General features: G+C 50.2%; 2 protein-coding genes across 4 annotated transcripts; both read left to right on the top strand.

Moving 5' to 3' along the window:
- The first annotated feature begins 312 nt into the window (after positions 1-312).
- On the top strand, positions 313-3,963 carry LOC132344474 (testis-specific Y-encoded protein 3-like). Of its 2 annotated transcripts, XM_059884075.1 has the most exons (6): positions 315-1,067; positions 1,661-1,738; positions 1,881-1,992; positions 2,134-2,279; positions 2,399-2,485; positions 3,744-3,963. In XM_059884075.1, exons 1-6 carry the CDS (start codon positions 540-542, stop codon positions 3,765-3,767), a joined length of 975 nt encoding a protein of 324 aa, XP_059740058.1. In that variant the 5' UTR covers positions 315-539; the 3' UTR covers positions 3,768-3,963. The 2 variants fall into 2 exon arrangements, with proteins under 2 accessions (XP_059740059.1, XP_059740058.1); XM_059884076.1 differs by lacking the exon at positions 1,661-1,738 and having other exon boundaries at positions 313-1,088.
- Positions 3,964-15,989: 12,026 nt separating this feature from the next.
- Positions 15,990-19,639, top strand: LOC132344475 (testis-specific Y-encoded protein 3-like). Of its 2 annotated transcripts, XM_059884077.1 has the most exons (6): positions 15,991-16,743; positions 17,337-17,414; positions 17,557-17,668; positions 17,810-17,955; positions 18,075-18,161; positions 19,420-19,639. In XM_059884077.1, the coding sequence occupies exons 1-6, from the start codon at positions 16,216-16,218 to the stop codon at positions 19,441-19,443; spliced, it is 975 nt and encodes a 324-aa protein (XP_059740060.1). In that variant the 5' UTR covers positions 15,991-16,215; the 3' UTR covers positions 19,444-19,639. The 2 variants fall into 2 exon arrangements, with proteins under 2 accessions (XP_059740061.1, XP_059740060.1); XM_059884078.1 differs by lacking the exon at positions 17,337-17,414 and having other exon boundaries at positions 15,990-16,764.
- Positions 19,640-20,726: the final 1,087 nt, after the last annotated feature.

The following is a 20,726-nucleotide window of genomic DNA, read 5'->3' on the forward strand; positions in this document are numbered from 1 at the left end:
AGCAACTCTGTCCCTGAGGTACCCAGGAACCCTGTCTTCCTGAGTGGGTCCCTGAGCACACGGGCCCGCTGCCCCAGGGGCAACTTCAAGCTTGAGGACTGTTGCAGCTTCAGGTGGCCCTGGCTCTCCCAGTCGCTGCTCGGGCGCGGCTGCACTGCTAGGCAGGCAAAAGGCTTGCCAGGACACGCCCACTTTGCGCTGGGCCGACATTGGCCGCCTGTCACAGGCTGGCAGAGGGCCCAGGATTCCAAGGGGCGTGTCCCAGGAGCGAACCGCTTTAGACTCCATTTGATTGGTTCTGGGATGAGGTCAGGAGGTCAGGGTGGAGAGTTCAGCCCCTTCCCGTCGCCATAGTAGGCGGGCCTGGTGGCAGAGGGTTCTGCGCATGCGTCTCTCCCTTTCGCCGTTCCCTGGCTCTTGCCCAGTAACCCGTCGGGAGTAGGACCACGTAGACTGCGGCCGGCGGGCGGCCCGTGAGGGCCGTCTGCCGTGCTCTAGCGTCCAGCTTGTTTGCAGTTCCGGGCTTCGGCGAGAATACCATGGAGAGTGAGACGGGGCCAGAGGAAGGCGGCAGCACTCCGGGATCCTGGATCTTAGTTGTGAGCCCGGGTCTTCATGAGGGAGGGGCCCTGGGGCCTTCCAGTCCGGTGGGGGCGGCAGAGGCGATGCAGGCCGCAGGTGGTGCGCCAGGCGAGGAGGCCGCCCTCTTCTGGGTGGAGGCAGTGGAGGAAGGTGCGGCTGTGGAGGAGGGAGAGGTGGCGGGACCCGGGCAGGAGTTCCAGCTGCTGGTGTTGGACGTCATGGAGGAGGTGGAGGTGGTGGCATACGAGGAGCAGGAGCAGGTGTCCTCGGAGGAGCATGTCCACGACCATCCAAGGCCCGGAGCCCTGAGTGACCGGCCTGCACTGGAGGCGCTGGCGGCCCTGCAGCTGGAGCTGGAGCCCGTGAATCAGAAAGCCCAAAGGGCGCATGCTCGCCTGAAACATAAGACCAGTCAGCGGCGGAAGGTGCATCTAGAACACAGAAGCGCCATCATCCAGGGCATCCGTGGCTTCTGGGTCGAAGTTGTATCCCTTGGTGTGGTGCTTGTGAGTTTTGTGTTTGTTTGTTTGTTTAAGCCGGGCTATGGCAGGAACAGTTTACAGATCTGGCAGTTCTGGTACCGTATTTACTTTTCTGGATGGTGGGTATTGGTTACCGTCCTGCATATCTGTTCCTGATCGTAGGTGTGATGTCCTTGCTGTTCTGGCTAGCCCAAATTGATAGTTGGGCTATACTTTGAGAGGTCCCTATCAGAATTGTCATTAGCACCAGGGTCTCTTCGGAGAGAAGGCTTGTCTGGAATGGGGGAGGGGTGGGGAAGTGTAAGTGGTCGTACGGGTTCTAGCTAGGAGTGCTTGTTTTCCCGAAGTAAGCTAACTTTCAAGGGGCTGAGATGAAGCTTATCCGGTTAGGAAGAGCACCTCCTCGTGGTAGGGCATTCATGGGCACAGCCTTGGACCTTGTGCGGCATTCATATAGCCCCGCGTGAACCGAAATGTGACGAGTTAACCAGTAGCAAGTTGAAGTCAAACAGGGAGGGCCATTCTACTCTTCAGGCTAGCTTTGTTCTTCCAGCACTTTTACCTCTAGCATCTAGAGGCTCCTTGACCTAAAGCAGTTTATGAACCACCCCCAAATGTCAGTTTTGATGAGCAAGCAAGATGCAGACATGCTTCACTTCATGACCAACTTGGAGGTCAGGCAGGGGACACTGATGATTGTGGAGGGGAGGTGACTGGGGAGGGGAGAGGGCATGGTCTATCCCTAACACAGGAAAGGACAGCTCTTCTGTAAAGAGGTTTCACACCCACCCCACCCCGCACACTTTGTCCTGGCAGGTGGAGGAATTCAGGCATCCCACTCGTCACTGCAAGATCACATTGTCCTTTCGGAGGAATAGGTATTTCCAGAATGAAGTGATTGTCAAGGAGTACCTGATGAAGGTCACTGGTGAGAAGCTGCTCCCTGGATCTTGGGTGGGGGCGGGGGTGGGTAGGGGTGGCGGGCGGTGGCCCGGTGGTTGGGGGCAGAAAAGTCTAGGTTGAATCGAAAAGTGATTTAGGTCTTTCTCCCAAACTGCTTTTCCTGCAGGATACCACGCATCTCGTTCCACTCCAGTTCAGTGGCACCAGGGCTTTGAATGGAAGGCATACAGGCGCAGGCACCACGACAGCAGCGTTAACTTCTTCAACTGGTTCTTTGACCACAATTTCACAGGATCTGACTGGATTGCTGAGGTGGGGTCCCACGTGGCCACTGGGCCAGAACTGGTGACTTATGTCGGAGTTGTTGGCCGTGCACGGGAGGGCTCATGGTCTGGCCAGGCCTGTGCTGACCTTGCTCATTTCCCTGGCAGATCATCATAAGGGATCTGTGGCCCAATCCTTTGCAGTACTATGTGAGGAGGAAGGCTGCACCACAAAAGGTACCAGGAGGACGAGAGGTGAGGCGCCCAGGGGCCGAGCACTGGCATAAGTGTTGTCAAAAACTTGGGTCATTTATTCCACTTGTGAAGACAGTGAGACTCCGTGGAGTACAGAGTGACACCAGGGCATGAGGGAATCAGCAAGGGACAGCAAGGGTAGAGAACTGGGGTGAAGAACAGGTTCTAAGTAGAGAAGCTTGAGGTGGATGAAGTGGCCTGGACAGGCCAAAGCCACTGCAGTTTATATCTGAGGCAGCTGCACATGGCTGAACCGTCATTCCATGGCCAACAAGTCCAGCCTCAGGCTGCTCTTAAATTGGGACCCACCTGCTCTTCCTCATGAAGTCCCATTTCCAAAAAGGCCTGTGAGTCTCCTTTGTGCAAGGCGGTTCCCCCAGTGACCCATCATTTGATTCGATTCTGATCACCACACTCGTTTTGGTTTTTAATTTGCGTTTGCATCTTTTTCCTGCCACCCTCATTCTGAGCATACTGACCACTCTGCAGGATTATGGAGAATCCTCTTTTATTTATTTTAACTGGAGGATTATGACTTTACAATACCGTGACAGGTTTTGCTGTACATGGGCCAACATGAATCACCGATAGGGATACACGTGTCCCCCCAAATGCCGAACCCGCCACCCACCGACCTCCCCTGCCTGGCTGTCTGGGTTGCCCCCAACATGACTTTGGTTGCCTTGCTGCACGCGTCAAACTCGCACTGATCATCTGTTGTGCATAAGCTAATGTAAACGTTTTGGGGCTACTCTCTCACATTGACCCACCGTCACCACCTCCCACTGAGGCCAAAGTCTGTTCTTTATATGTCTGTTACTTCTTTGCTGCCCTGCATGTTGGATGTTCAGCACCACGTACAAGGTCCTCAACTCCATATATTTGTGTGAACGGACAGTGTTTGTCTTTCTCTTTCTGACTTACTTCACGCGGTATAGTAGGCTCCACGTTCATTCCATCTCATTAGAACTGACATGGACACTTTCCATGTTAGTGCTGTGTAAGACACCGCTGTGTATGTGTACTCCAACTTCCTTATCCCTTCATCTGCTGATGGACACGTAGGCTGCTTCCACGTCCTAGCTATTGTAAATAGTTCTACGCTGAAGACTGGGATACCTGTTTTTTACTCTGTGCTTCTAGGGCATGTAAACGTTCACAGACACACCCCCCTGGGAACTGACTTGAAAGAATCAAGCTGTCTTTAGAGTTTCCGGGGAGGGTAAGTGTACATATCTCTGTCTCTCTGTTTTGAAAGGAACCCGATCCCCCCAGCTTTTGAGACACTTAACGATGGCGTGCCCCCCTTCACCTAAAACAGAAAACCGAAGAAGCTGCTTCACGTGAAGACCAATGGCCAGCATAGTTCTCTTGGACGGGAAAGTAGTGAAGAGTGGTCTGGTGCTGAAGTGGATCGACAGTGAGACACCAGTAACCCTGAATTCACTGCAAAGGAAAAATAAAAAGCATCAGCTGCATGCGTGCGTGTATTGTTTGGGCAGGTCCTCAGGACAAACACTTCAGCTGCATGTATGAGTGTCAGTTCACCGCGTGGGAATTACCAGTCTGTGGAGATTCATAGAGGGGGCTAAGTCGTATGTTGGGGTTGTGTCAGGGGGTGACGTTCTTCCTGTGGGGTGGGGGTTGGGGAGGACGGAGAAGGAAGATGAGGGGCCTATTGACTGTGGGTCTGGCAATTTTACAAGGGAAATGTGGCTGTTCGTGGAAAGGGTCTGGTGAACAAGGGCCAGAGATTGAAACAGTGGAATGCAATTCTGTTGGAAGGTGGTGGCCCAGGTATCTTCTCTGTTGCCTATCATCAGACACTTTAATAAGGGTACAGAACAAAGGAAAAGCCTTATCATTGAACTCGCTATGAACCTCGAAGGCCACATGTGTATGAGTGTGTATATGAGTGCACGGTCAGCTTTGCTGAGAGTCTGCTTCCCAGAGCTAGGGTTCCAGGTAACATCTTAGGGCATTGTGTATAAGGTATATGGAGGGGGGCTGTGGCCTAGGGAGAAAGTGAGGGGTGGGAAGGCAGTGAGGATACTAGTTTCTGGCAAAGGTGACCAGGGGAAAAGAGAAATTGCAAGGAATCAGATAAAGGAAAACAGATCCCGTCGTAGATGTTAGAGCTCATGTGAACTCTGTTATTTTTTCCAAGAACTCAGCTTCGGTATAGCGTGTCCAGGGGCAGAAGTGAGGGGAAAGAGGCTGTTAGGGTGAGCCTATGCAGCCATGTGGTCTGTGTCCCATGCTGCTGCTGCTGCTGCTGCAGCTCAGGGGTCAATATCCCTTTTTCCAGGAAGGCTTAAGGTCTTTGCCCAAGGCCCTCTGTCAGGCCAAGCTGTAGAAAAAGCATTTTTTCTCACCAGCCCTCTGGTGACAGTTTCTCTTCCTTGTGGAATGGCTCAGCACAGAATGTTTTCAACCACAAAGGAGCTGTCCTTCATCTAGGGCTTTGCCACTACTGTGTGGGCCAAGGGCCAGTGGGAACAGCTGGAGCATATGGAGCTCACTGAGGGACTGGTCGGCACTTAGGGCGGTCCTTCTGAAGTAGATGACTGCTTTCTGGAATCGCGTCCACCTCTGGATTGAGCAAAAGACAGACTGGCACAAATGGAGTAGGCAGAGTTCAACGTCTGTCCCCCCACTGTTGTCCTCTCATCCCAGATAGAAGGGCTCCACCGTGGGCATGCCTGAGGGTGATGTCCCACATGAAGTTCTGTCTCGCATGAAGTTCTCACTCTACAACTTTTCTCCCTGAAGCAGCATCTCTTTTGAGGGCAAAGGGTAAAGTTCACAGGTTTTATGGATGTCCTCTTCACGGTGCCCTGCATGAGATCTCCTGCCCAGGGCCAGCTTTTGCATTTGACCATGTACACCCCAGCTTTGCCCCTTCTCCAGAGACGCATCTACAGCGCTAGAAGGCAAGGCTTGGCCGTCTCTGGGTGCTTTCTGAACAAGCAGCCCAGGAGACACTGGAAACATGTCTTCTTACTTTCTGAATCTGTCAACGTCCAAGAATCCGTGGGGCTCCGGCAGGCTGGTACCTGTCTTTCCCAGTCCTAGTTCAAAACAAAACAAAGCAGAAGCTATGGTGTGATAACTCGACAGCGGGTGTGAGATGGCATACTGGGGCATGGTTTTCGGGACCTTAGACTGGGCTCATTCTAGGGACTGCATGGCATTTACCCACATTCAGAAGTTTCCGTAAGGCATTGCAAAGAAGTTAAAGACAAGAAAAGTTTAGGACAGGGTCCCCCAGTGCCTAATATTTCCTGCCAGTGCTTCAGGACCAGGGTTGGCATTAGCTCTAACCTGTCCTCGAGTGGAGTGCAGAGATAGTCTTCGTTGACTGGATGGTCATCCTCTGGAGACTTGCCGTGACTTGTGTCCCAGGCTCTCTAGGGCTTTCACTTGGGCCCTAAAGGCTAGGTGCTCTTAGAGTTGACTGCACACTTGGATGTGTCATGTAAGGTTTTCTTCCGCCGAATATCGATGCGTGTGAGACTCGCCGGTTTAGTGATGAATTCACGCGCATTCTGGCTCAACCAGCCTGAGCTGCATTTGCTTCCTGTGCCCTGGATGTGTTCATGTTTTCCTCTGTTTACAATGAAGACTGGGTGTCTCCATTGTGTTTGCCCATGAATGTGAGTTGATGTTTCTTCCTGTGGGTCTGCCTATGCCTCCTGTCCTCTTTCATGTTGTACCCATGCTTGTGCCATTATGCACAGCTCTGCTGCCATATCTATCTGAGTTCTTGCACGTCCCTATTCAACCTACATGCGTGGTGTTGCTCGTATTTACTCCTTCTTTGGTTAAGTTTGCGTATCTTTGTTAGACTGCATGTGAATTGGACCTATTCTTTCCTTCCTGGATCAAATGCTTCCAACATCTTGAACTGTGACTTTTTGAAAGACTTCCATGATATTTGTGCACATCAAGAAATGCTTTATCACAGGAATAGTTAACAGTGACCCACATGTGGAAACAAGAATACCCACACACTTACAGTAATGCCTGACGTGCAGGAATATCACTCATTGCAGGGAGAATATTGATTAGGATCACAGAGGGCAAAGATGTTGCAGGAATGCATATGTCAGGAAATGTTTTTTTTTTTCTCTGTCAGGAACGGTTTGGGGTTGACTTGTTAAGTGTTCTATAAACAGCACCGCACGGTTGAAATACACTAACGTTTACCCCTACCCATGTGTCCTTGTGTTGATCATTCAACTGGCATTGCCCATGCAGAATTTCTTCATGATTGTCAGTAAATCATCCCCCAGGTGATAGGAATTGGGGCTTGCCTTTCTGTACAGAGAAAGTTGTGAAAGAGTTCTTGTCCTCAGTGACCTTCTATAGCCTAGGGAAAAGGCGGTGCGAGATCAATTTCAAGTTCAAAGTCCCTTGCTATTTCTGTGTCGTTTCTGGAAGGAAAGCCCAGGGAATGGAATCACACCAACCCGACTGGCACGGTGAACCAGTCCAAGGCAACAGGAGTAGAGAACACAGGCACAGGTCACTCCGCTGTCCACAGTGAGGACTTCCAACCCTGCCAACCTCTTTGGATATCAGTCCCACTCATGAGCCATTCCCATTCACCTTCCACGATATACCATAGAAGTAGAAGAGGACACTGACTTGATCAATTAGCGAGTGAAAACATCAACCGGGGCAAAAAAAAAAAAAAAGAGCGGTGCTTACCACAGTGCATTCACCTGGATCAGTAAACCAAAGTTCCGCATGTGTGCAAGTTGCTTTTCAGAATTGTTGGTGTGTGAGTGTGTGAGTGTGTGTATGAGTGTGTGTGTGCGTGCACGCGCGTGCAAACACATGTGCGCTGGGCAAAATGTGTGTGTGAACTCTCTGAACTGGCCTGGCTGGGGGATGGAAGAATGCACACTGAAAACATGAAAGAGCTTGTGTAAAGTACGACGATCTTGGGGCGGCAGAAACACTGGAGAAAAGCCCTGGAGGAAAGCCCAGGGATCTCACCCACGGAGCAAGCTGTACATGTAAACAGGCATGTAAGTGTAAACACGGATCCCTGAGGAGAAAGGAGAGGCAGGCCAAAAGCACCTGAGGCAAGTCAGGGAGGATGCTAAGGAGCAGAGCCAGAGTGGGCCAGACTCCCCGGCACAGAAGAGGGGCTACGCACAGCCCTTAGGACACCCGGCCACAAAGGGTTTTCTGTCCTCAGGTGAAGGAGCATTCTTTCCCCGACATGACCAGCCATATGAACACAGCTTGCCCTTTTCTCTAAGGTTTGGGAACTGTAGCAGCACTTAGCGCTGCTACGTGCAGCCTTTGCCAGTTTGAAACATCACTCCTTAAAAGGGTGTCCTAGGTTGATCCTCTCACCTGTCCCAGTCCCACAGGCCTGGGCTGATGGGGTAGGCTGGCGTGTGTTCTCACCTGGGGGCTGGATGAGAACAGAGCTACTTTGAAAGCGCCTCTGTACAATAAATGGGCAGACTTCAATTCCTCTGGCACTGGTGAGTCATGGCTCTTAGCGGGACACTGTTCTTAGCATCTCCGGATTGAGAGATGTTTCGTCTCTAAATCTCTCTCTACACAGAGAAGTCCAGGTTTGTGTCACATTTGGACACGTGGGCAACAGTCTTTTATGTGAAGCACGGAACTCGTTATTTCCCGAAAGAATACATGCATTAAGTTTTCTGCCAAGAAATGTGGCATTCTCTCTGTTTCACCTGTGAAAATCTCACCACAAACTTCCCAAAAGGGAAATGGAATTCTCTATATGTTATATGAATCATGGGTGCACGTGTTATTTGCCGGCATGAAATTTGGAATTCTGTGTATTTCCCGTATGAAAACTTGGGTGCTGACTTTTGCACATGAAATCTGGAATGTCGTGTATTAAACTTAGGAACATCAGGCCACTGATTTTAGCACACAAAATACGGAATTTTGATGACTTTACGTATGTAATCCGGGGCACTGATTTTTCCTCTGTTGAGTACAGATTTCCTTACATGTCTTTATCTTTCCTCTGTAAGAAAATCGTGGCAGAGACTTAGTCCATGAGCTAATGAACTGTTTATATTTCATGTAGGAGAATCTGGGTCGTAATTTTCCTACATGAAACATGCAGTTCTCTGTATTTAATGAATGAACATCCGGGCACCGATTTTCCTGCCTTGAATATGGGTTTCTCTACGTCGGCATTTGAAACTCCAGGCACGGAGCTTTTCCCCGTGAAATATGAAATTCTGGTATTTCACGTTGAATTGGGCATAAACAAGGTAACACGAAATACGGAATTTTTCATCTTTCTCATTTGAAAATCTGTGTGCTGACTTGCGTTATGAGTTACAGAACACTGTATATGTAACAACTGAAAGAATTGGCCTCGATTTTCCTACACAAAATATGGAATTTTCTATTTCATACATAAAGTGATTTTCACGCTTGAGGTATGAAGTCACTGTCAATGAAAACACAAAGTCAATCCTTGTTCAAGGTGATGAACAGGTAAGTCAAAAACCTTGAGCATGTGACCACACCTGAAAGGGGAACCCTGAATGTTCTGAAACTCTGAGACTGGATAAAACCTGGTCTTTTATGCAAAATGGGGGGACAGAAGTACTAACTAAGAGCCCTAACCCCAAGACCTGGATGTTTCCTCTTTAGCCACACTCACTCTTGAGCAGGGTTGCTTTAAAAAGCCACATGTAAGAACAATCAGTCTGGGGACAGCGGACAGCCGTGGTCAGCCGGCCTGGTGTGAATTCACAAGCGAGCTCTAAGGCAGGTCAAGTGTGGATTCTAGATCCTGGCTGCTACCATTCAAAATGCCAATTAGACATTCACGGATTATGTGACCCCGGACAACCTGTTTGACCTGGCCAGATCTCAGTGTGCTCATCTGTAACATGGGAGTGAGGACGTCCCTGAAACCCCACTGGTTGAGACCTAGCCTTCCAATGTGGGGGGTACGGTTTTGATTCCCTACTCAGGGAGATAAGATTCCCCAAGCCTTGTAGTCAACGACACCAAAACGTTTTGAAAGAAGGAAAGTACAGCAATATTACAACAAATTCAATAAAGACCTTACAAATTGTCCACACTAAACAAAAGTGTTACTGATATGAAGCCCAATGAGACATTAGGCTTTCTCTCAAAAGACATTAGGTGTTCACTCAAAAACCCGCTTTCATTCTACAGCTGTCTAGCAACTCCTGTTCTAGGCCCCAGCAGGGAGCAGAAGGGACTCCCCAGAGAGCTGCAATTCTGGTGGTGATTTTCACTCCCCGGGTTCTCCAGACATGAACCTGCACATCACTCCAGAGCACCCTCATCCGACAGCAAGCTTTACTTGCCCGGATTAGACAGTGAGCATGAAAGCACTCGGCAAATTAAGAGAGAAGTAGAGAGGAGGGCTGGGGTGGTGGACGGGACGCTTTGGGAATCTGGGATTACCAGGTGCAAACTCTTATACGTAAAATAAACAACAAGGTCCTCCTGTGTAGCACAGGGAACGACAATCAATATCCTGTGGTAAGCCATAATGGAAAGGAATATGAAAAAGTATGCGTGTATATAACTGAATCATTGTCTTGTACCGTCGAAATTAATACACCCTTCTACATCACCTATACTTCAATAAAATAAATTTTAAAAGACAGAAGACAGAACCTAAATGGAGAGTGTGCCCACAAGTGAACACAGAGCAGGCAAGCCTGGCCACCACATCCCTAACAAGGACCAGGCCAAGAGAACAGGCGAGTTGGGGAGGGATTCCACCACTTCCTGGTCCCCTTTAATTCCTGGAAAGACCCAAAGCTGGGCTTCCCCAATCCAACCACGGGCACTCACTCTGCTAGCGTACTCGGCGGTGCCTGCAGCGACATCAGCTGAAGCGGTGGCGATGGGCGCGCTGACCGAAGATGCAAGGGTGCTCGTGGGTCCTGAGCTGGGGACCAGGGGCGACGAATCCGTGTTGGTCACCAGGGTGATGGTGGAGGTTGATGGCTTCTGTGTGATCTCGTTCTGCTGGACACCTGAAAAAGCAAATGTGCTTGGTCTCCCCACCGCCTGGGGAAGGCTGTCCCAGCTCCAAGCGGCGGTAGGAGCAGGGCCCAATCCACACTCTTCGAGTTTCTCTGCTTTCAAGGGAAAACGACTCTCACCTTAGCCAAATTTGAGCAAGGCTCCACGGAGCCCTTTCTCAGTAAGGCCTGCACCTGGGTCTTTAAGTTTCCAACAGCTCAAGGCTGCATGCCTTGGATGACCCCCACCCCTTTAAAGTCCCCACCTACGAAAACTCAAGGCTGCCAATAGAAGTGACTATGTGCTCCACTCAACACTTAAGGATAGGGCCCGTTGCCCAGTCTCTACGGGAGGGCAGAAAGCCCGCCTTTAAGAGGTAACAGGGTTAGCAAACCCAGATATTCCGCATGGACCAACACCCCCTGCGCACGTTCTGTCAAACTGTCATTTTCTGACTCTATAGACTTCCCATGATTCCCCTTGCCTATTCCCAAATTCTCCCTTTAAAACCCCAGTTCCTTGTGTACACATTGGTGTTGGTGTCAGTTCATGCTGGGCATTTGGCCATCCTGCAATAGTAAATAGAGGACTAAAATCTATCCAAAGCAATCGATAGGGTCAGTGTAGTCCCTATAAAGCTACGAGCAGTATTTGTCAGAGCACTAGGACCAGTCATTTCACAATTGGTATGGAAATCCAAAACACCTGGAAGAGCCAAAGCAATCTTGACAAAGAAGAATGGAACTGCAGGAATCAGCCTGCCTAACTTCAAGCTATACTACAAAGCCACAGTCATCAATGCAGTATGGTACTGGCACAAAGACAGAAACATAAGTCAATGGAACAAAAGAGAAAGCCCAGAGATACATATCCGCACCTACGGACACCTTATCTTTGACAAAGCAGACGAGGATGTACAATGCAGAAAAGACAATCTCTTCAGCAAGGGGCGCTGGGAAAACTGGGCAACCACGCATAAAAGAATGAAACTACAACACTTGCTAACACCGCACACAAAATATAAACTCAAAATGGATCGAAGATCTAAACATGAGACCGCAAACGATTACACTGCTGGAGGAAAATATAGGCAAAACACTCTCTGGTGTAAAGCACAGTAGGATCCTCTCTGGCGAACCTCCCAGAATAATGGGAATAAAAGCAAAACTAAAACAAATGGGACCTACTTAAACTTAAAAGCTTATGCTCAATAAAGGAAACTACAAGCAAAGTGAAAAGACAGCATTCAGAATGGGGGCAAATAATAGCAAATGAAGCAACTCGTACAGAATTAATCTAAAAAATATACAAGCAACTCCTGCACTCAATTCCAGAAAAGTAGGCGACCCAGGCCAAAATAAAAAAATAATAATAATCATGGGCCAAAGAAGTAAACAGACATTTCTCCAAAAAAGAAATACAGATGGCTATCAAACACATGAAAAGATGCGCAACATCCCTTACTATCAGGGAAACGCAAATCGAAACCACAACGAGGTACCATCTCAGGCCGGTCAGAATGGCTGTTGTCCAAAATCTACAGACAATAAATGTTTGAGAGGGGGCAGAGAAAAAAAGAAACCCTCTCACACTGTCTGTGTGAATTTCAAACTAGCACAGCCACTATGGGAACAACGTACAGACTGCTCAAAAACCTGGAATTCGAACTGCCATACAACCCAGCAATCCCTCTGCTGGGCATACACACCGAAGAAACCAGAATTAAAAGACTCTCGTGCCCCAGTGTTCGTCGCGGCTCTCTTTACAACAGATAGGACGTGGAAGCAGCCTAGATGTCCATGGGCAGACGAACTGGAGACGAAAGCCGGGGTAGATATAGACAGTAGAATATTACTCAGCTCTTAAAAAGAATGCATTTGAATCAGTTCTAATGAGCTGGACGCAAGTGGAGCCTCTTATGCAGAGAAAAGTCAGTCAGAAGGAAAAACCCACGCATATATATGGAATTGAGACAGATGGAATTAACAGTGACCCTATATGCGAGACAGCAAAAGAGACACAGATGTAAAGAACAGATTTCGGGACTCTGTAGGAGAAGGCAAGGGTGCGATGGTTTGAGAGAATAGCATTGAAACATGTATATTATCACATACGAAATACATCGCCAGGCCAGGTTCGATGCACGAGACAGGGAGCTCAGGGCTGGTGCACTGGGATGACCCTGAGGGATGGGATGGGGAGTGAGAATCAGGACGGGGAACGCATGTACACGGCTGATTCGTGTGAACGTATGGCAAAAAGCACCACAATAATGTCAAGTAACTCACCTCCAATTAAACTAAACTTTTTAAAAAACGTACAGGATAACAAAGAGCGAGCAGAAAATACTTTAAACGAGTGAGAATAAAAACACAGCGTATCAGAATTCGTGAGATGCAGATCTAGACGTGCTTATAATTTTAAATGCTTGTATTAGAAAAGAATAAAAGCCTAAGCCAGTGGAAAGAGAAACGGCAAACTCCGTCAAGGCTTTCAGCAAAGGCCACATAGAGGAAACGTGAGGGAGGGGTGTGATTAGCCGGTGCAAACTTCTTGCTGTCACATCTTGTGTTCTTGAGGTGAGCTGGTGGCCAGCTAACTGTGTCCTGCAATCCTCAAGGGAAACAAGTATGATTCCCTATCCCCTGAAAGGAGATTCCCCAGATTGACTTTCACCCTCCAAGGTCCTGGTTGCGAGAAGGGGGTCCCCGTATAGCCTGGTAGTCCCAGCTGGAAGAGGCAGGTCTCAGTTCTCTGTGCCCTCCTCTTACCAAGGCCCCCACACACTGCCCGGCCACCTGCCATGAGGGAGCCAGGTACCCAGCACGCAGCTGACCCTCAGCCTCCTCCGTCTACCCAAATGGGGAGCTCGGTCCTGTAGACTGTGACCCATGGACATTGCCACAACCATTCGGACATGGAGGTGGGCATGGGACACGGTGGCCGTTGCTTTGAAACCTGGGCCAGGCCGCTGAGTGGCTCCAGCAAGGCCTCCGGGACTCTGCAAGACACAGCCTGTCCTCACGCTTGTCCAAGCGCCACAGTTCATTACCCAGCCCAAGGCCCAAGGGCCTGGAAGGCCCTGTGGGAAGGCTTTGATATCTCTCTCAGTGCATTCAGCTGAGAGGCTTTCTGTTGGTGGTGTTGGGTTTGCGAACTTCCCTAATGGTCTTGGGCTGAGGCCTGCAGCTCCGTTTTCCATCCTGCCTCTTTTACAGTGTCTTCCTGGATGAGCTGAGTCAACCTGTGACTAAAAGATGGTAACGTGGACCATCGGGGGCCATTTCCACTGGCCCGATGACCACATCCTACTCTCTTTCTATAACGCAGGGCTTTCAACGTGACAATGTCGTGTGATGTAAAAGCCTTCATCTTCCTCGAACTCAAGTATTTAACTCAGCATACTCTCCTCAAGAACATGTACTGCAAACGGGGCTACCATTTATTTTTTCACTGCCGGAATTATACTGGACATGTGATGTACTTCCAACCATTATTTTGGGGCCATAGTCACGTTACAGTGTTTCTTTGGTTTCTGCTGTGCGTGAATCAAGTTTTAGCTGTACGTGTATCCCGTCAATTTTGGATTTCCTTCCCATTTAGGCCACCACAGAGCAGTCGAGTCCCTTTCTTCTTTCACTTTTCTTTTTATTAAATTTAACTGGGGGTTAATTATGATACAATATTGTAATGGCTTCTGCCATGCATCAACATTAATAAGCCATAAGTACACAGGGGTCCCAGCTATCCTGGAGCCGCTCCCACATCCCTGCCTACGCTATTCTTCGGGATTGCTCCAGAGCACTTGCTCTGCATTCCCTGATTCATGCAGATGAAAACCAGAAAGATGATTTTTCTGCATAAAATATGCAATTGTCCTTCTTTCACATGTGAGAACATGGGTGCAGAGGTTTCTACCTGAAATAGGAAATCGGTATTTCATGTATGAAAATCGACTTGCATCATTTTCTTCATCATATGTGGAATCTTGTGTCTCCCAGACGTATATCTGTGCACACGTTTTCCTACATGAGTGGGGAATTCTATATATTTTACATATGAAAAGTTGAGCCTACAATTCCCTTCTTGAATCCTGAAATTGTATACATTTCGTATATGAAGATCTCAATAAAATTTTACTGACATGAAGTGTGAAATTAAGATCTGGCAAACCAATATGGAATTGGAATTATCTCTATTTCATAAATGAAATTCTGGGCACCACTGTTTCTTCGTGAAATGCTTAACTTCTTGTATTTCTCATGTATAAATCAAGGACTGTCCACCATGAAATAAGGAGTTCTCTATACTTCCTGTATCCAAATCTAGGCATGATTCTCCCTCATGGAAGATGGACTTCTCTATATTTCACATCTGAAGATCAGAATGAACATTTTCCCGTTAGAAATAAAGACATCTATGCATTTCATGCGATCCACTGGTTCTTCAGTCTCTGAAACACCTGTTGGCATTTGTGGCTCTGTGTGTTGCACGCATGTGTGTACTTGTGTCACGTGTTTGTGTGTGTTTGTGGGGGGGGGTGTGGTGGGTCTGTGCGTGTGTCAGGACTAAGGGAGGTAGGTGCTCAGTGTGAAACAGCAGACATCCTAGGAGAAAGAGCGTGAGCAGTGGAAACTGTCCAGGCACTTAACCTGAGTGTGCCCACCTGAGCTAGGCGGCCCGGACGTAGGAGTAACTAATGGTCAGGAGGAGCACTTTGGTCCACTTGAAACACTTGCAGGAACAGCTCTGTGCCTCTGGCAAGTGCATCTGCAGGCGCACATCCTTAGCTACGTGGGCGCCTGCTCTAAGCCACGGGCCGGGGGAAAGGCCGAGGGCAGACAGACCGTAGGCCAGGGGCTCCAGGCTGGTTGGGCTTGGGGCTGCATCGTGGGGCTTGGACAGCTAGCCGAGGAAAGTGCTCTGCCTCTTCCTCAGAGGAGGGCTGGCATTCCTGACAACTGCTCAAGCCTAAGGCACAAGTTTAGCCGTGACTCTGCAGCAGGTGCACATGGGTGAGGTCGGCGTAAGCCCGCCCCCACCCGGGCCCCCGCCCCGCTTCCCCATCCCCCTCCACCGCGCACTCCTCCCCCAAACCCCCCTACCCTGCCCGCCTCCCTCCTACTCCCCCCACGCCCACCCCGTGGCTTGCGGTTTGGATCGGAGGAGAGCAACTCTGTCCCTGAGGTACCCAGGAACCCTGTCTTCCTGAGTGGGTCCCTGAGCACACGGGCCCGCTGCCCCAGGGGCAACTTCAAGCTTGAGGACTGTTGCAGCTTCAGGTGGCCCTGGCTCTCCCAGTCGCTGCTCGGGCGCGGCTGCACTGCTAGGCAGGCAAAAGGCTTGCCAGGACACGCCCACTTTGCGCTGGGCCGACATTGGCCGCCTGTCACAGGCTGGCAGAGGGCCCAGGATTCCAAGGGGCGTGTCCCAGGAGCGAACCGCTTTAGACTCCATTTGATTGGTTCTGGGATGAGGTCAGGAGGTCAGGGTGGAGAGTTCAGCCCCTTCCCGTCGCCATAGTAGGCGGGCCTGGTGGCAGAGGGTTCTGCGCATGCGTCTCTCCCTTTCGCCGTTCCCTGGCTCTTGCCCAGTAACCCGTCGGGAGTAGGACCACGTAGACTGCGGCCGGCGGGCGGCCCGTGAGGGCCGTCTGCCGTGCTCTAGCGTCCAGCTTGTTTGCAGTTCCGGGCTTCGGCGAGAATACCATGGAGAGTGAGACGGGGCCAGAGGAAGGCGGCAGCACTCCGGGATCCTGGATCTTAGTTGTGAGCCCGGGTCTTCATGAGGGAGGGGCCCTGGGGCCTACCAGCTCCGTGTGGGCGGCAGAGGCGATGCAGGCCGCAGGTGGTGCGCCAGGCGAGGAGGCCGCCCTCTTCTGGGTGGAGGCAGTGGAGGAAGGTGCGGCTGTGGAGGAGGGAGAGGTGGCGGGACCCGGGCAGGAGTTCCAGCTGCTGGTGTTGGACGTCATGGAGGAGGTGGAGGTGGTGGCATACGAGGAGCAGGAGCAGGTGTCCTCGGAGGAGCATGTCCACGACCATCCAAGGCCCGGAGCCCTGAGTGACCGGCCTGCACTGGAGGCGCTGGCGGCCCTGCAGCTGGAGCTGGAGCCCGTGAATCAGAAAGCCCAAAGGGCGCATGCTCGCCTGAAACATAAGACCAGTCAGCGGCGGAAGGTGCATCTAGAACACAGAAGCGCCATCATCCAGGGCATCCGTGGCTTCTGGGTCGAAGTTGTATCCCTTGGTGTGGTGCTTGTGAGTTTTGTGTTTGTTTGTTTGTTTAAGCCGGGCTATGGCAGGAACAGTTTACAGATCTGGCAGTTCTGGTACCGTATTTACTTTTCTGGATGGTGGGTATTGGTTACCGTCCTGCATATCTGTTCCTGATCGTAGGTGTGATGTCCTTGCTGTTCTGGCTAGCCCAAATTGATAGTTGGGCTATACTTTGAGAGGTCCCTATCAGAATTGTCATTAGCACCAGGGTCTCTTCGGAGAGAAGGCTTGTCTGGAATGGGGGAGGGGTGGGGAAGTGTAAGTGGTCGTACGGGTTCTAGCTAGGAGTGCTTGTTTTCCCGAAGTAAGCTAACTTTCAAGGGGCTGAGATGAAGCTTATCCGGTTAGGAAGAGCACCTCCTCGTGGTAGGGCATTCATGGGCACAGCCTTGGACCTTGTGCGGCATTCATATAGCCCCGCGTGAACCGAAATGTGACGAGTTAACCAGTAGCAAGTTGAAGTCAAACAGGGAGGGCCATTCTACTCTTTAGGCTAGCTTTGTTCTTCCAGCACTTTTACCTCTAGCATCTAGAGGCTCCTTGACCTAAAGCAGTTTATGAACCACCCCCAAATGTCAGTTTTGATGAGCAAGCAAGATGCAGACATGCTTCACTTCATGACCAACTTGGAGGTCAGGCAGGGGACACTGATGATTGTGGAGGGGAGGTGACTGGGGAGGGGAGAGGGCATGGTCTATCCCTAACACAGGAAAGGACAGCTCTTCTGTAAAGAGGTTTCACACCCACCCCACCCCGCACACTTTGTCCTGGCAGGTGGAGGAATTCAGGCATCCCACTCGTCACTGCAAGATCACATTGTCCTTTCGGAGGAATAGGTATTTCCAGAATGAAGTGATTGTCAAGGAGTACCTGATGAAGGTCACTGGTGAGAAGCTGCTCCCTGGATCTTGGGTGGGGGCGGGGGTGGGTAGGGGTGGCGGGCGGTGGCCCGGTGGTTGGGGGCAGAAAAGTCTAGGTTGAATCGAAAAGTGATTTAGGTCTTTCTCCCAAACTGCTTTTCCTGCAGGATACCACGCATCTCGTTCCACTCCAGTTCAGTGGCACCAGGGCTTTGAATGGAAGGCATACAGGCGCAGGCACCACGACAGCAGCGTTAACTTCTTCAACTGGTTCTTTGACCACAATTTCACAGGATCTGACTGGATTGCTGAGGTGGGGTCCCACGTGGCCACTGGGCCAGAACTGGTGACTTATGTCGGAGTTGTTGGCCGTGCACGGGAGGGCTCATGGTCTGGCCAGGCCTGTGCTGACCTTGCTCATTTCCCTGGCAGATCATCATAAGGGATCTGTGGCCCAATCCTTTGCAGTACTATGTGAGGAGGAAGGCTGCACCACAAAAGGTACCAGGAGGACGAGAGGTGAGGCGCCCAGGGGCCGAGCACTGGCATAAGTGTTGTCAAAAACTTGGGTCATTTATTCCACTTGTGAAGACAGTGAGACTCCGTGGAGTACAGAGTGACACCAGGGCATGAGGGAATCAGCAAGGGACAGCAAGGGTAGAGAACTGGGGTGAAGAACAGGTTCTAAGTAGAGAAGCTTGAGGTGGATGAAGTGGCCTGGACAGGCCAAAGCCACTGCAGTTTATATCTGAGGCAGCTGCACATGGCTGAACCGTCATTCCATGGCCAACAAGTCCAGCCTCAGGCTGCTCTTAAATTGGGACCCACCTGCTCTTCCTCATGAAGTCCCATTTCCAAAAAGGCCTGTGAGTCTCCTTTGTGCAAGGCGGTTCCCCCAGTGACCCATCATTTGATTCGATTCTGATCACCACACTCGTTTTGGTTTTTAATTTGCGTTTGCATCTTTTTCCTGCCACCCTCATTCTGAGCATACTGACCACTCTGCAGGATTATGGAGAATCCTCTTTTATTTATTTTAACTGGAGGATTATGACTTTACAATACCGTGACAGGTTTTGCTGTACATGGGCCAACATGAATCACCGATAGGGATACACGTGTCCCCCCAAATGCCGAACCCGCCACCCACCGACCTCCCCTGCCTGGCTGTCTGGGTTGCCCCCAACATGACTTTGGTTGCCTTGCTGCACGCGTCAAACTCGCACTGATCATCTGTTGTGCATAAGCTAATGTAAACGTTTTGGGGCTACTCTCTCACATTGACCCACCGTCACCACCTCCCACTGAGGCCAAAGTCTGTTCTTTATATGTCTGTTACTTCTTTGCTGCCCTGCATGTTGGATGTTCAGCACCACGTACAAGGTCCTCAACTCCATATATTTGTGTGAACGGACAGTGTTTGTCTTTCTCTTTCTGACTTACTTCACGCGGTATAGTAGGCTCCACGTTCATTCCATCTCATTAGAACTGACATGGACACTTTCCATGTTAGTGCTGTGTAAGACACCGCTGTGTATGTGTACTCCAACTTCCTTATCCCTTCATCTGCTGATGGACACGTAGGCTGCTTCCACGTCCTAGCTATTGTAAATAGTTCTACGCTGAAGACTGGGATACCTGTTTTTTACTCTGTGCTTCTAGGGCATGTAAACGTTCACAGACACACCCCCCTGGGAACTGACTTGAAAGAATCAAGCTGTCTTTAGAGTTTCCGGGGAGGGTAAGTGTACATATCTCTGTCTCTCTGTTTTGAAAGGAACCCGATCCCCCCAGCTTTTGAGACACTTAACGATGGCGTGCCCCCCTTCACCTAAAACAGAAAACCGAAGAAGCTGCTTCACGTGAAGACCAATGGCCAGCATAGTTCTCTTGGACGGGAAAGTAGTGAAGAGTGGTCTGGTGCTGAAGTGGATCGACAGTGAGACACCAGTAACCCTGAATTCACTGCAAAGGAAAAATAAAAAGCATCAGCTGCATGCGTGCGTGTATTGTTTGGGCAGGTCCTCAGGACAAACACTTCAGCTGCATGTATGAGTGTCAGTTCACCGCGTGGGAATTACCAGTCTGTGGAGATTCATAGAGGGGGCTAAGTCGTATGTTGGGGTTGTGTCAGGGGGTGACGTTCTTCCTGTGGGGTGGGGGTTGGGGAGGACGGAGAAGGAAGATGAGGGGCCTATTGACTGTGGGTCTGGCAATTTTACAAGGGAAATGTGGCTGTTCGTGGAAAGGGTCTGGTGAACAAGGGCCAGAGATTGAAACAGTGGAATGCAATTCTGTTGGAAGGTGGTGGCCCAGGTATCTTCTCTGTTGCCTATCATCAGACACTTTAATAAGGGTACAGAACAAAGGAAAAGCCTTATCATTGAACTCGCTATGAACCTCGAAGGCCACATGTGTATGAGTGTGTATATGAGTGCACGGTCAGCTTTGCTGAGAGTCTGCTTCCCAGAGCTAGGGTTCCAGGTAACATCTTAGGGCATTGTGTATAAGGTATATGGAGGGGGGCTGTGGCCTAGGGAGAAAGTGAGGGGTGGGAAGGCAGTGAGGATACTAGTTTCTGGCAAAGGTGACCAGGGGAAAAGAGAAATTGCAAGGAATCAGATAAAGGAAAACAGATCCCGTCGTAGATGTTAGAGCTCATGTGAACTCTGTTATTTTTTCCAAGAACTCAGCTTCGGTATAGCGTGTCCAGGGGCAGAAGTGAGGGGAAAGAGGCTGTTAGGGTGAGCCTATGCAGCCATGTGGTCTGTGTCCCATGCTGCTGCTGCTGCTGCTGCAGCTCAGGGGTCAATATCCCTTTTTCCAGGAAGGCTTAAGGTCTTTGCCCAAGGCCCTCTGTCAGGCCAAGCTGTAGAAAAAGCATTTTTTCTCACCAGCCCTCTGGTGACAGTTTCTCTTCCTTGTGGAATGGCTCAGCACAGAATGTTTTCAACCACAAAGGAGCTGTCCTTCATCTAGGGCTTTGCCACTACTGTGTGGGCCAAGGGCCAGTGGGAACAGCTGGAGCATATGGAGCTCACTGAGGGACTGGTCGGCACTTAGGGCGGTCCTTCTGAAGTAGAT

This window comes from Bos taurus, chromosome Y (assembly GCF_002263795.3).
Source record: "Bos taurus isolate L1 Dominette 01449 registration number 42190680 breed Hereford chromosome Y, ARS-UCD2.0, whole genome shotgun sequence".
Taxonomy (NCBI): Eukaryota; Metazoa; Chordata; class Mammalia; order Artiodactyla; family Bovidae; genus Bos; species Bos taurus.